The 14318-nt window shown below is 61.9% G+C and overlaps 1 protein-coding gene across 1 annotated transcript; it reads left to right on the plus strand.

Annotated features, from left to right (window-relative positions):
- Positions 1 to 1021: 1021 nt before the first annotated feature.
- LOC148056190 (uncharacterized) lies at positions 1022 to 11782 on the plus strand. The gene is made up of 12 exons (XM_087753319.1): positions 1022 to 1139; positions 5907 to 6007; positions 6448 to 6597; positions 6819 to 6973; positions 7354 to 7501; positions 8202 to 8339; positions 9037 to 9213; positions 9851 to 10006; positions 10334 to 10435; positions 10854 to 10956; positions 11282 to 11341; positions 11631 to 11782. Exons 1-12 carry the CDS (start codon positions 1022 to 1024, stop codon positions 11780 to 11782), a joined length of 1560 nt encoding a protein of 519 aa, XP_087609445.1.
- The last annotated feature ends 2536 nt before the right edge of the window (positions 11783 to 14318 follow it).

Consider the following 14318-nt stretch of genomic DNA (forward strand, 5'->3'; position numbering starts at 1 on the left):
GCTAGAAACACTCGGTCAGGATAGTAGCCTTCCCTTTTGTTATCGGGCTCCGAGCTTAAAGCAGAAAGTGGTATTTCCTCCTGTGCTGCAGGGCAGAAGCTTCCACATTGCAAAAAAACCAAGCATAAGCCACCCCTGCCTGGAGATAACATTCCCCACAGGCCAAAACACTCAAATTGTAAAACTTCTGTGCAGCCCGTGCAGAAATGGGCTTCCCGCTGTTCTGAAAGCTGGGAGGGGGAGCAGGCCATCAGGCAGGAGAAGTGGCCCAGAAGATGTCCATGGAGCGCTGGAGATGGTGGTCAGCCAGCCCCAGCGCAATGAGGAGGGGTTCTTGATCACGGTCCAAAACCAGACCAAGAGAAAAGCAGCAAGAGAGCAATCTCCATTTCTGAAAGGTTCCCAGATCCTCAAAGGGCAAACTCTGGGGAAGATGCTTCCTTTTCTTTTCCCTCTTTTCTGCATGAGCTCTTGTGTTTGGTAGGAGGAAGAGAAGAGCTGAAGCGACAAAACCTCGGACTTGTGTGAAGCTTGACTAAATGTCAGACATCTAACATTGCCAAGGGAGCGAGGCAGGGCTCTGGAGTGCCCTGAAGGGAAGGGAAGGTGCTGGGGACATGTGAAGACGGGGCTCTGGGAGAGCTGGAGAGCAACAGGGAGGTCTGCAGGGAGCAGGAGGGCAACTGTGGGGCTTGGGGCACCCCAAGAGGACCCAAGTGCCCAGGGGCGAGTGGGCCTCGTGACGCCCCCAGAGGACACCCTGCCCCTCCCAGCCTGGGTGGCGGGTCACAAAGGGCACCACTGTGACCCGCCTCTGTGACACCCTGTGGTACTGCATATGGTCAATGCAGCTGCAGCCCCCAGCCTGCAGTGTCCGGCAGGATCGCGACGGGACAGGGTGGGAGCGTGGACCTGGCGAGGAGCCCCTGAGCACGTCTTTCCCCGCCACCCCCGCGGTGCCCAGGCATTTTGCCGAAGCTTCCCCCTTCCCCACTCCTACCCCTTTCCTCCATCCCACAGGATGGCAGAGAGACCCCCCAGCCGCCCCAGGGTGGCCTGGGAGGAGAACCGGGCTCCCCAGGAGAGCAGCTCTCCACCACAGCCCTACAAGGTGTGCGTGCCCCAGCCGCTGCAGAGAAGTAAGTGAGGGGCCCCGCCGGGCTGGGCAGGGCTGGGGCCTGCACCCTGATCGACACCAGGGTCCTGTTTCCCGGGCACAGCGGCAGTGGAGGTCCCACGGGCGGGGAGCACGGCACTGGTGGAATGCTGCTCGGGGCTGGGAGCTGGCCCCAGCACAGCCTCCCCCAGGGCGGGAGAGAGCAGAGGGGACTGGGCTCCTGCTCTGGGCTATGGGCAGCAAGAGGCAGCTGGCCTGGAGGGAGGCAGCGGTGGTGGGGGACGGGGACCTTTCCAGCCTGTCTGCAAGCGAGTTTCTGAGCCCAGTGCACTCATGGCTTTCTGTGCCGCACTGCGCTACAGGATCGCAGCCCACCTGCTGGGCACCCTCCAGGCCAGACACCCACGGGCAGACTGCACCAGGGGAGTGGGCACAGGGCCGGATGGAGGGCAGAGCTCCTCCGTCTCCTCGCATTTGCCTTCAGCCCCTCTCTACAGCCCTCCCTGCTCTCCTCCTTTACTAGGTGCCCGGGCTGGTGTGTCCAGCTGGTGGTCTCTGTACCGAGAGGAAAAAGAAGCCGTAGAGCTCATCCAGGCTTTTCTGAAGAGCTCAGAAAAGGTAAGTGCGGCCATTTCCATGGTAGCTGTGCCTGCGTCTCCTGACGGGGCCGCTGGCTCTGCTGCTGGGGCTGCTGGGGGGCTGGTGGCTGAGCAGAGCTGCTCCCCCCAGGTCTCCTGCACAGCACTGCAGCCCCAGGGCTCCAGTGCTGCTGGCCATGTGTCTGCCTTCTCATGCTCCCCGTTTGTCTCTCTGTCCCCTGGCTGCCAGGAGGAGGCCCAGAGGATGCAGTTCCTAGAGACCATCTGCACCCTGTGCAAAGCTGCCAGGCGCAAGGGCTTGTCACAGGGCCTGAATGCGTTCTGCCACAGATTTGAGCTGGCAGAGAATATCAAGGTGAGGGTCTGGGCAGGGGGGCAAGGTGCCCGGGCACCGGCACACTGTGCAGACAGCACATGGAGAGGGGGAGGGCAGGAACAAGCGTGCATGGACATTGAGCTGCCCTGAGGGGACTCGGGTGCTGCTGAGAAGCCCTGCCAGCAGAGACCCCATCACCGGGGGTGGCAGGGGGCACTCTGGGGGCCAGTGCTGGGGCGGGGGCAGAGGGTCTCCACCAGCCCCACCACCTGGTGCCGGGTCTGCTGGCACTGGCTGCTGGTGGCTGCCAGGTGCCATGCCGGTTGTGCTCTGCAGGTGCTGCTGGAAGAAGAGCCCAGGGACCACCTGCACACAGCGGTGCAGCAGCAAGCCATGCTTGCCATCGCCGCCTTGAGGTAGCTGCCCAGCCCCTGGTTTGGCTGGCCCCTCTCCACAGCCCGTGGCCCAGGGCATCCTCCATGCCAGCAGAGTCCAGTAGTGCCATCAGAGGGCCTCTGCTCTGCCCTGCTCGTGGCTTGTTGGGAGGGCGCAGGGGAAGGCAGAGGGATTCTGCAGCTCCCCGCCATGCCTCGGCTCTTCCCCAAAGCGGGAGGCAGGAGGCTTGCTGGCAGGACTGTCCTTTGGCCGAGGCCATGTCACGGAGGGAGGAGGTGCCTCCTGGCAGGGCTCCCTGCACACCCTCCATCCCCCTCAGGGACCCCTGCTCCAGAGGCGCGTGGCCACCTGCCCAAGGCATCAAGGCACCACTCCCAGCACCAGCGTCCGACAGGCCCCTCTCTCTCTTTGCAGCAAAGTGAAGGTGGTGCTGGAGGGCAAAAAGGAAACCCTCTTAGAGGCCTGCTTCAGGAGCGTCTTCTTGCTTCCTCCCAAAACGGACATGCAGGGCCTGGACACTTCTCTCTACCTTGAGGTAAGTGCTGGCTGAGCTGAGCTACAGCAGCCCCCAGTCCCTCTGGGCTGCTCCCTGGCCGCCGCGTGCTGAGAGACACGTGAAGATCCAAGGCAGGGCAGGGGCTCGGCTTTGCTTTCCCACCCTCATCCCTTCCCTTCCCGTGGGCCTGGCCATGCCCGGTGCTGCAGGCTGCTCTGCCCACAGCAGCCTGTCTGCCCTGAGGCCTCCCCTGGGCACCGTGAGGCAGCGCGGGTGTCCTCCCTTGGCGTGAGGAGTTCAGATACGTCTCCAGGGCTGAGAGGGATCGTGGAAAGACTGCCACAACCCTTTGTCCTCCTTGCAGACCCTGGATGCCATGGACACCATGCTGCAGACCTTGGTGCTCAGCTCTCCTGCCTCCGGCTTCACGGAGCTGCAGACAATCTTACAGGTGTGGCATTGGCAAAGAGTGGGGTGCGCAGGGGCTGTTCCTGACGCTGGAGGGAAGGGAGTGTCCACTTGAGCGGACAGTCCCCACGCCAGTGCCATGCACAGAGCACACTGCAGGGAGGGTGCCCAGCTCCCTGGGGGCAGCCAGAGGTAGCCCACCATGCTCTTCTGGGAGCCTGGCATCCCCTGCCTGCACTCCATGTGGCTTCCCCTCTGCAGCAGCCTCCTGTGTCACAGCAAAGCCTTGCCCATGGCACTTCTGGGCCAGCTCCATCCCCAGAGCTTTCCTTGCACCAAAGCGGTGGCAGACATTTGACCCCTCTCCTGAGGCACCGCAGCAGTGGCAGCTGGTGCTGCTCTTCCCCTGCCTCGTGGTCCCTCGTGCTTTCCTCCCCAGATCCGACTGGGGCAGGGACCCACGGGACCTGCCTGTCCTGCACAGGGAGCCCAGCCCTGAAGCTCTGTACTCCTGGCTTCCCAGGGGGCCGTATCCCCATTGCCCCATTGCAGACCCCGCAGGAAGGCTCCTGCCTTCATGGCAGAGGGGACACAGGGCTGTATTCTGGGGGAGGGCACGGAAGGGAGCAGGCACTGCCCTGCGGGTGCCATCTGCCCACCTGCCTGGCCACAAGGACTGCGCGAGTCCAGCCAGGACATCAGCAGTGCTGCTTCTGCTGGCGCGGGCACCAGCTCCCAGGGCACGTGAGCACTTTCTCTCCTCCCAGATGCTGCTGACCTTCGTCAACTGCCAGAGCGCAGCTGCGTGTGAGAGGGCTGTGGGGAGGATTGGGAGGCTGAGCACTTTGCTGGCCACCTGCTCCTCAGTGGAGGTAAGGAGCCAGGCAGCCTCCAGCCAGGCTGTCTCCCCTTGCCTGCACACCAGAGCAGCCTGAGCTCAGAGATGCCTGCGAGGCAAGCCTGGGCACCAACTGAGGCATTCAGCGAGGCCCTGCCCTGGAGCCAGGGTCTTGGTTTCTTGCTTTTTCCCAGGCTCTTCTCTCCCCACTTCCCTCTCTGCCAGGAGCCATCTCGGTCCCCAGTCCTGTGCAGGACAGGACTGCCCAAGGAGCACGGCGGGAGCCCAGGCCCAGCAGCTCTCCCTGCCCTGCTGCCCAGCTGGCTGCTTTGGGAGGGCCCTCCAGAGCTCTGACTCCCCAGGGATCCTTCCCCGGGCAGACTCTGGGCTTCAGGGCTTTGGTCGCAGCTGCTGCCCCTCAGCCTTTCTCCCTGTCCTGCCTCCCTCGCCCAGGTCTGCAGCACCCATTTAGGAGACGATGACAGCCCTGCCTGCCAGACAGAGATCCGTATCCCCATCCTGGGACAGCTGCTGGGGCGTCTCATCCTTTGCTGCACTTGCCAGAACTTGGAGATCAGCTGGGGGGCTTTGGATGCTCTTCATCACCTCTTCAGATTCCTCCTGCAGCAAAAAGGTAAGAGAAGCTGTGGCGGGCTGCGTCCCTCCACACGCAGACGTCTCCTTGTATGCCTGCTTGTTTCCTCAAGTACTGCAATGGACCTCCTTGCTGGAGGCTGGCCGTGAAAGTCTGCCAGCTTCCCCGACCTCCTCTGCCCCTCACAGCTGCTTCCCGTAGCATCCCAGCTAGCGTTTTGCTGCAGAAGCTGAATGCTCACCACAAGTCCAGCCCCTCTTCTTTGCTGCTCTCCTTCCCCACTCCTCTCAGGACCCTCAGAACTCGGCTGTTTCATGGTCCCCACAGCCAAAGCTACCATTGATTACCACGTCCTGAAAAGCATTCTTCCCTATTGGAGAAGAGCAGATCCAGCTGTGCATCACGCCAGCTGGTCCCTCCAGTGCCTGCAGCAAGAAGCTGTCCCTGACGCCCTCCAGAAATCTCCCTGACTGCTTGCGTCCTGCCATCTTGCAAGCAGGTCTCAGGGACGACGGTCAAGTTCCCCATGAGAATCAGGCCGTGTGACAGGCACGGGGACTTGCCCACATGCTTTCAGGAAGACTTCATGCACATCCTCTCCCCAAGGGGGGAGGTCTGCAACACACTGCCACCACCATGTCACCAGCACTGCCTCTCCTCTGCTTCTCACCCACATGCTCTCTCTCAGACTCTTGATCGGCCCCTATAGCTGAGCTGCTCCTTCAGATAGGATGCACCCCCCTCCTCCTCTTCCCCATCTCTCCTCAAGAGCTTGCAGCCGTGCACCGCAGCACTCCAGCCACGCGAGCCGTCCCGCGCATCTCCGTTATTCCAACAATGTTTTACTTGTGTGACTGCATGCAGAGCTCTAGTTCCTTTGAGTTGCCCAGGCCGAGAGCGTTTGCACACGTACACTTGAAGCAGGTGCCCCTCCTCCTTCTCCATCATCCCTGAGGTCCCTCTGGTTCCCTTCGCCTCTCACCCTTTGCTTTATACCCCTGTCCACCACCTCCTCCCCTGACTGTGGGTCGGAACCTCCCTCCTCAGCCATTCCTAGGTCACAGCTCTTTGCACCATTTGCTAAGCTTGTTGGCAAAGATGCCTTGTGCTACTGACTCTTCTCTGATCCCCTCCTGTTTAGGCACGACGCTGCCACAGGATAATCCAGAGCATCCACAGCGTCAAAGGGAACGGGAAGCTGAGAACACCTCCTGGTTTTCCAGCACCAGCACCATCACAATGGTAATGAGCTCCTCCCTTGCCGGGCCTCTTGTCCATGGCATCAGCAGGAGACTTGTGTGAGCAAAGAGATCCAGAATCAGCGGGGCTGGCGTGGCTTCACTGTCCCTGGTGAGAGGGTTGCTGCTGTCCCCGAGCAGGGACTAGAAGGGGCTGCACTCCCAAGTGTCCCAGCAGCATCTCCAGCCCACCTGGCCACCAGCAAGCCCGGGTTCTCTGGAGGGCCGGCATGCTCTGCTCACCACCCCAACCCTCCTCCCTCCCCCTCTCTCTTCTCCTCCTCCACCACGCAGTGACTGCAGCCCCTGCTTCCAGCTTTCCTGCGGGCACCGCTGCCAGCACTGCCGGGCCATGTCTCGCCAGAGCTGCTCTCACTGCTCAGCTACACAGCACCATCAGGGTGCTCATTGTGCCATGTCTTCCCTGCCTTCCTTCCTCTGTAGGCATTTGGAAAATACCTGCAGCCTTCTGAGAAGAGAGACGTCGTCCTCGTGGCCATTGAGGCCATGAGAGACTCCAGCATCTATGACAAGGAGGAGGTGAGCAGCATCCTGGATGTGGCCATGAGAGAACCTGCCTCCTGGCTGACAGAGGTAAGCGGCCTGTGGCTGCCCTGCCCTTGAGCCCTTTCAGGTGTTCTTCCTTCCTCCCTCCCTTCCACCCCCCTTCCGTCCCTCCCTAACCCCAGTGCCTCAGGCACCTTGAAGCCATTTGAAGCCAGCAGAGCAGGATGGGAAGGGCAGCAGGTTGAGAGGCAGCTGAGGAAATGGCTGCATTCCAGTGGCAGCACCATCCTCACCTGTGTGCCCTCCAGGTGCCAAGCATCGTGAGGTGCATCTATGAAAACATGGCGTGCATCCGCACGGCGTCCGCCCGGCACAGACTGGACTTGCTGCTTGTCCTGATGACGGAGCAGTGCCCCAGGAAAGTGGTCACGAGCCTGTTGAAGCTCTCTCCGTCATGTGACAGGTACTGACCCCAGCAGCCCCCGGGGGCTTGTGCCGTGTGGGGAGAGGGCCTGGAGACTTTCTGGCTGCCAAACCCATGGGCAACTGCTGGACACCCCCGAGGAGCAGGGCCCTCCACCCCGCTACGCTTTCTAGCACTGGTGGATCAGCCAGGTGCGCAGTAGCCAAAGCTGGCCAAGCCAGCCCAGAACCCCACCACACGGTTCCTCCCTGCCCCATGGGGAACATTGCCTCAGCCCCCTCCTCCTTGCCCGGGCAGGGACCCGGGCGCTCCAAGCGAGGGGTTGGGAAGGGCCAGGACAGCCTGGGTCCTGTGGGGCTGGCCCGGGCACAGTGTGGTGGCCAAGGCAGCCCTGCTGACAGAGCGCTCTGGGCCTGCAGTGCTGCTCTGGCCATGTGGGACGTGATGCTTTCCCAGCCCCACACCTTGAAGAAGGTCTTGAGGGAGCTGCTCAGCCAGCTCCAGGACCAGCGGCTGCGCAGGGTGTTCAGCTCCAGCACAGAGGACGCCTGCATCCACCACTTGGCTGTGAGTGACCAGAGCAGTCCTTGCTCACCCTCGGGGCTGTGCCTGCCTCTTTAGGCAAACAGGCACGGCCCTCTCCCCTCCCATCTGCCCCCAAACGGCCACCTCCTCCAGGACACAGGGACACAGCCCCTTAGGGCCAGCAGGGACCCGCCCAGCAGCAGGTTCCCCTGCGCCAACCATGCAGGGCCACCCCACGCTGCTTGGGCTCCGGTGCACAAATACGAAGCCCAGGCAGCCCCTGCCTGCCCAGGCAGCTCTCTGCTTCTCCCCTGCCTGCACCCCCCTGCCCTGCTCTGCAGACTGGAAGCCTGGGGCAGGGCAAGGGCTGGGTCAGGGGCAGAGACGTGGCCTTTGCACACGCTGAGCAGGCTGCAAGGTTGGGGGCAGGAGACACTCGTCACCACTCGCGTGTCGTGCCTCCTTTGTGCCCGCTCTTGCTGTTGGATCGCTCCTCAGAGGCGTGAGAGCAAAAGGCTGCCGATGCTCAGAGGACAGGAGGAGCCGGCACAGGCAACCATGTGGTGTGCGGCGAGGCGCAGGGCATGGAGATTCCAAGCGGCCCTCCACGGGCAGAGCTGCCCCCAGGACGGGCTGTCTGGCCCTGGTGCTCTTGCCCTGAGCTGCCAGTGGGAAGCAGGAGCCACACGGAGCAGGGAGCCCAGTGGGCTCTGCCAGTCTCTCACTGCCACCTTTGTTTCAGCTGCTGGCCTCCAGTGACATTGAATCAGAGGAGTTTGCTAGCCTCTACAAAGTCCAGAGGTACCTGAGGCGTCCAAGCCTGGTGCTGCTCTCGCTGGTGCTCAGAGGCCTCATCACGCTGTCGCAGAGAACTGAGACGGTGAGCAGGGCCTGGTCAAGTGAAGCCATGTTGGCAGCGTGGGGCTGGGGAAGTGGGTAACATGGTGGCTTGGCCTGGGCTGGGAGTCAGGAGGTGGGGTGATGGCTCCAAATGCCCTCGCTGTCCCCTTCACGGGCCCCAGGCTCCTTCAGGCTTGGACCTTGCCGCTGCAGCGCAAGGAGAAAGGCTCCCTCACCCACCTGCAGGAGCTCTCGCTCCTGGCACATCCCTGTGGTGCCAGGCAGGAATTTCTGCTCCGCACCGAGGCAGCCAGCGCCAAGGTGCCTCAGTCGAGGGAGCCCTGTCCCCAGAAGAAGCGTTCTGCTGAGAGAGGGGGATGAGCCAGAGCCCAGGGTACAGCTGATGCTAGGGGCTGACTCTGGGGCTGGGGCAGTGGGCCTGTCATGAAGGGGTCACAGCCTGCTCATTGCCAGCTTGGAGATGGTTGCCCTTCCCCACACCCTGCGGTGCACAAGCCGTGGGGGTCGGCAGAGTGCTGCCATGGAGGGGCCTGGTGGTGGCTGCCTGGGGAGCTTTCCAGGCTCGGAGGGTTACCAAGCCTTCTGCCCCTTTGGTTTGGGATTCCTGTGCCACCTGCCAGGAAGGCGGAGAGGAGGCTGGTGCTTAGTGGCCAGAGCATTTTTGCCAGGGTGGTCTTTCACCGCTTCACAAGAAGAAAATTCTGTGCTTCCTACAGGCAAGAAAAATGCTGGTCCTGCTGCCGGACATCATGGAGACGCAGCAGAATGCCAACACTGACAACAAGATGAAGGCCCTGCTTGTCTTCAGAAATGTGATGGGTCATATGACGAGGGAGGAGGCCAGCCTGACCGCTCTGCAGCTGGTGGAGAAGCTCCTGCCGCTCTTTGATGATGTAAGGCTGCTGTGGGAGCCTGAGCCCCACTGCTGGGCCCTCAGCAAGGACAACTGCCCGTCAGCCCAGCCCTGTGGCAGCACTTAGGCAGGGCTGTTCCCCTCCTCACGCCCCTGGGCTCTCGTGGGGATGGCTTCTGGGCTCTGCAGCCCAGCACGGCTTCTCCCTGACAGGCTGATGCCTCCGGGTGACCTGAGCCCCCTGTGCTGGGGCCCAGCCCAGCCCCTGTGCAAAGCACCTGCAGGCCAAGAGCTGCTCACAGATCCCTGAGGCTGCCCGCAGCTGTGCTGCCAGGCAGGACCAGACGTTGTCCCCAGGCGCCGTGGCAGGGGGCTGAGGCGGCGATGTGTGCCCTGGAGGCATTGCCGAGGGCCAGCCTGGTCCCTGGGGAGCTCTGCGCTGGTGCGGCTGGTGTGGCTGGTGGTGAATGCTGGGGGCTGGCACAGGCACCGCCTGATGGAAACCTCATGCGTGGCCTTTCGTGGGCCTGGGCCCATTCAGCCACAGCTGCAGATCTGGCCCACGGCTCCTGTGTACAGAACCTGACTGCAGAGCATCTCCCCTCACATCAGCCCCGCTAACGCCCTTGCTCAGGGAGCGGCTGTTGCTGACGTCCTCCTGTTCTCCTCCCTGCCAGGAGTCCAGCCAGCTGCGAGAGCTCTCCATCTGCCTCTTCAAAGAGGTGCTACAGATGGTGGTGGGGAACGACAAGCGGCAGGTGAAGGAGAGCGTGCGGAGAAGCCTGCTCCCCCTCTTCTTCCGCATGAGTGACGAGAGCGAGAGCGTGGCCAAGGTAGAGATTTGAAACGTGACCAGTGATGCGGGGAAGGGCGTGCTGCCAGCCCAGGGGTGGGCTGGGCATCAGGGAGGGGCAAGGGCTGCTGGCAGTTGGCCTCTTGGCGTCTGTCTCACCCCAGGCTGCAACTGCCCGAGTCACTGAGGACAGGGCAGAGCTGCCCTCCTTCCCTGCCCCGGTCCCACCACTGCTGCAGTGGACGGAGATGTGGGGTCCCCTCCCATCCCTGCTCCCCACAGTCCTGTCCCTGGCAGGTGTTGGAGGCCAGGGCTTTGAGCCCCAGTCCCTGTCCACAATCCCTCCAATCCCTGTCCCCCTCTGCAGGCCTCTCAGGAAGCCCTCCTCGTCGCTGCAAAGCTGCTGAAGTGGAGGCAGCTCAAGCACCTGGCCCAGACACAGCAGACCTGGAGAATTGGGGAGTGCTTGGTGAGGACAACCCCCAGGCCCAGGGCCCGGGCTGGACAAGGGGTGCCCCTGTGCAGCTGTGCCTGGCCTGCCCTGCTCCAGCCCAGAGCCCGCAGCCTGGAGCTGCATCCTCCTTCCCTGCCCCCAGGCACAGAGCCCCCCAAGGGCTCTTCTCCAGGCCCCTCTCCCTTCCCCACCCTCAAGATGTCGAACGAGACCCTAGCCCAGCCGGGCCCTGGCAGTGGGACAGAGTGCTCTCAGGACCTCCAGACCTGCCTCTGCCTGGGGCTCTCTCTGAACCTCAGCCCCACAGGGCTCCTGGCTGGGAGATGGGAAGGGCCTGAGGTGGGAGGGGGACCGGGGGTGCTGGGAGGAGGGACCGGTCCGGCCGAGAGTGGGGAGGGCCTGTGCCAGCCCCATGCCCTTGTGCTCTCTCCAGCTGGTGCAGGACAGGAGCAGACTTGAAGACTATCTGAGTCAGAGCCTGCCGTACTTGAAGGACGCTCAGGTCCCCTTGCGAGAGGCGGCCGTGAGGTTCATTGGTGAGCCACAGCCCCTGGGGACCCTCCTTTGGCAGCCTGGCCCCAGTCCCAGCCGCTGCACTGGCAGCAAGAGGCAGCCGTGTGGCTGCCAGAGCCCCGGCTGCCCCGGGCAGGGCCTGGGGCTCTGGGCCTCCCTCTCCCAGCCCTGCCCACGCAGGTGGGCTTGGTGGCCGCCCTGCTCAGTCCAACCCCGCCTCGGGTCCCGTCCTTTCCTGGCGTCACCCTGCTGAGGGGAGGAGGGTGTGCAGCCAAACCGGCAGAGCCGGGAGCTGTGCTGCTGGGAGCACGCTGGGGAGCGGGAGGTCTGACGCAGCTCTGTGCCTAGGGCTTGCCGCGCGGCACCGGAGGGACCAAAGCGAGGAGGAGCTGGCTGAGATCTGCAGTGGTGAGCAGGGGCAGTGCTGTGTGTGGCGGGGCTGGTGGGGCAGGGGCCCCAGCCTGGGCAGGGTGCTGCCATGCCTTGCCCTGCTGCAGGGAAATGCTTCAAGGGCAGGGGAACATCTCAGGGGCATTTGGGGCGCTCCTGAGCAGCAGCTTCCAGCTGATGCCTTTGTCCCACCTGCTCCTCCTGGCCAGGGAAAGGGATGGGTGGGGCTGGCATGGTCCGGAGGGGATGCCTGGGGGTCTCTGCAGATCGGTGGGCTTCAGCTCTGTTCTCTTTCCTCCTCTTGCAGCCCTACAGCTTTTGGAGAAAGATGACAAACTCTCGGTCTCGTCCCTGGCAATTCAGACTGTGCTGATCCTGAGATCTCCCAGGAAGAAGCCAAAACGGGGATGGGCCCTGTGGGCGCTCTGCTGCTGGCCCTGCAAATCCGGGCAGAAGTGAAGCTCTCTCCAGGAAAATGGCTCTGTTGGATTAAAGTTGGAAGTGCAAGCCCAAGGCCATGGTGTCCTTCAGACGGGAAGCACCCTGAGCGTGCTGAGCAAACAGCGTTGTTCTGGGCCTCTGCCACTGTGTGCAGGACAGCTCACTCCTCAGCACACCCTGGCCCCGTTTTTGTTTTAGAATTTCAGCCCTCTGTTGGGCTTTCCCCCAGAAGAAGTCCTGTTTGTTCACCTCCGGTGGAAGCCTTTTCTCTAGGGAGGCCGAGGGCAAAAGGCGGACCCCGAAGGACCCAGGATTGCCCTGAGAGCTGCCTGACGCCCAGGCTTTCCAACAGCCCATGGCAGCACAGCACACACTGACGCAGGGCATCCTTGCCACAAAGCCCCAGCTGCCCTGCTGGACTGCCACACCTGGAGGTTTCATTGTGGTGTTCAGACGCGGCCACCTCTGGCATGCTCTGGGCTTGCACATCCTTGTCCGGGAGCCAGGGGAGAAGTTTCCCTGTGGAGAGGGAGGAGCTGTGCCCCAGGGGCACCCTGCCCCACCCCCTCTGGGCTGCTGAGGCTGGGCTCCCAGCCCTTTGGCCTCTGCCCCGACACGTCGCTCTCGCCAGTGCGACAGCATTGGCCAGACCCCAAATCCCGCCGTTATCCCAGCAGCTGCCAGGGCTGAGCAGAGCACAGCGTCCACAGGACAGGGCCAGGCTGTGCCCGGTGCCATCAGCCAGGCTCCCCACAGCCACCTCCCCAAGGGCTGGGAGGAGGGAGGACATCAAATGCCCAGCAGGAGAGAGCTCCTCACCACCCCTGGCCAGCAGCTTCCCTCTCTGGGGCCAAGCCCAGGCCGTCCCCGCGCGTCCCTGGGAACCTCTCCGCTCTCCGGGGCTGGGCTGGGGGTCCCCTCCCTGCTGCCAGCCTGCCTGGTGCGGGGCTCTGCCCTAACCGGGGCTCTCTGCTGCAGGCAGCAGAGCCCTGCTCCGCACCCAATGCCCTGGGATACAGGTTAAAGATACAGGTTAAAGTGAGAAAACTCCTGGTTTGAGAGAAAGATGGTAAATAAATAGGTGCTACACATGGGGTGGGGATCTCTGCCCCCAGGGGTGTCTGTCCCTGGGGAGTATCTGTGCCTGGGTGGGGGAGCTGCACCTGGGGTGGGGGGATTTGCCCTGGGGGGAAGATTTGCCCATGGCGAGGGTATCTGCCCCTGGGCGTGATTTGCCCATGTGGGAGGTGTCTTCCTGAAAAGGGGCCTTAGAGTGTAACTACAAAAGTTTAACGATTGTACAAAATGATTGAAGTAAGGACTCTTGCAATCTCTCAGCGAAGGACAGTTCCTGGTAAGAACAGAAACTTGTCTTAAAAACCAGCTGAAACCGACCCTGCCGTTTGGACAAGAGTCAAGGAGCAACTGAGTCTGCGCAAGAAGAAGGGGTTACTAGCGGTGACGAAGAAGAGTCCTCAGCCTTCATCCCCACGACCCCCCGCAACCACCACCAGGAGGCACTGCGCAAGCGCAGTTGGGAGGGGTTTATGGAAACGACCTCTGGGGGCTAATTTTAATACGAAGCGGGGACAGGTCATGCATATGTCTAGGCGTACTGGGAAACCTTATGTATATGTAACACTTTGTCGTATAAATCCAGGACAAGCCACCACGTGGGTGTGCACGACTTTGGCGGGATGACCCCCCGTGCTGCCCAGCGCTGAATAAACATACCTACTTTACAACCTTACAGGTTGTGGAGTCTGTTTCCGCACGTCAGTTTGGTGAGCCAGGCAGGAGAGTCTCGACCGCGGGATCGACTGCGGAGCGGACGCTCCTAGGCGCGCCCCGAGCACCTTCCTCGGAGGAGCCTCCGCTGCCAGCCGCTCACCGTGGGAGCAGACAACAACCTCCTGAAGCCGCGGATTAAACGGTATGTTTAACAAGAAGGGCCAGTAAGTCGTATGCTTGGCCGGGGCTGGTGGTAAACTGCGCAGAGACGTCTGGCGTGCAGCATAGTCCCCGTAGGGGAGGAGGGTACCCTGGCCGATAGAGCGGCCAAGGAGATTTGCTGACCGATAGAGCGGCCACTAGCGATCTTGGGGGTAGATGGAGCAAATCTGAGGTCACCGCTGCATTCCGGTGTTGGGAGCCAGGACGGACCTGCTAATGACTGTATAAGAAGCAGGAGAAGGGTAAGCAGACCTCTCACAAAAATTATTTAAATCTTTGCAGCTGCTGAAGGGATATCAACTGGAGCGATAATTATCTGTTTCATTTACCCGGGTATTGCATATATTATATGTATGTATTGTATGTATTGTATGAAAATTTGTGTGTATGTGTGTTTGAGACACAGCATCGCTGTGAAGTGAGCACAGAGTCCTGATCTGTGGTTTCGTTGTCCCGTGAGGGAAACGGCTGGAGACGGACGAAGCGAAAGAAAACGGTTGTAGGGATGTAAAACAGTAATTCTGTAACCCTCTAAGTGGTAACGTGTGGACGGTGGAACTAACTGTTAAGATCTGCGGGAATACAGGAGAGAACTGGGACC

Source organism: Nipponia nippon, unplaced genomic scaffold (assembly GCF_047370975.1).
Source record: "Nipponia nippon isolate SJK-2023a ecotype South Korea unplaced genomic scaffold, ASM4737097v1 scaffold_16, whole genome shotgun sequence".
NCBI classification, from domain to species: domain Eukaryota; kingdom Metazoa; phylum Chordata; class Aves; order Pelecaniformes; family Threskiornithidae; genus Nipponia; species Nipponia nippon.

Excerpts from the sequence above, each read along its gene's own strand:
- LOC148056190 (XM_087753319.1), top strand. The coding sequence starts at position 1,022 with ATGGCAGAGAGACCCCCCAGCCGCCCCAGGGTGGCCTGGGAGGAGAAC. Across the intron at positions 1,140-5,906 it reads GCCCCAGCCGCTGCAGAGAA|GCACGACGCTGCCACAGGAT; the intron begins GTAAGTGAGGGG and ends CCTCCTGTTTAG. Across the intron at positions 7,502-8,201 it reads CCTGCATCCACCACTTGGCT|CTGCTGGCCTCCAGTGACAT; the intron begins GTGAGTGACCAG and ends CCTTTGTTTCAG.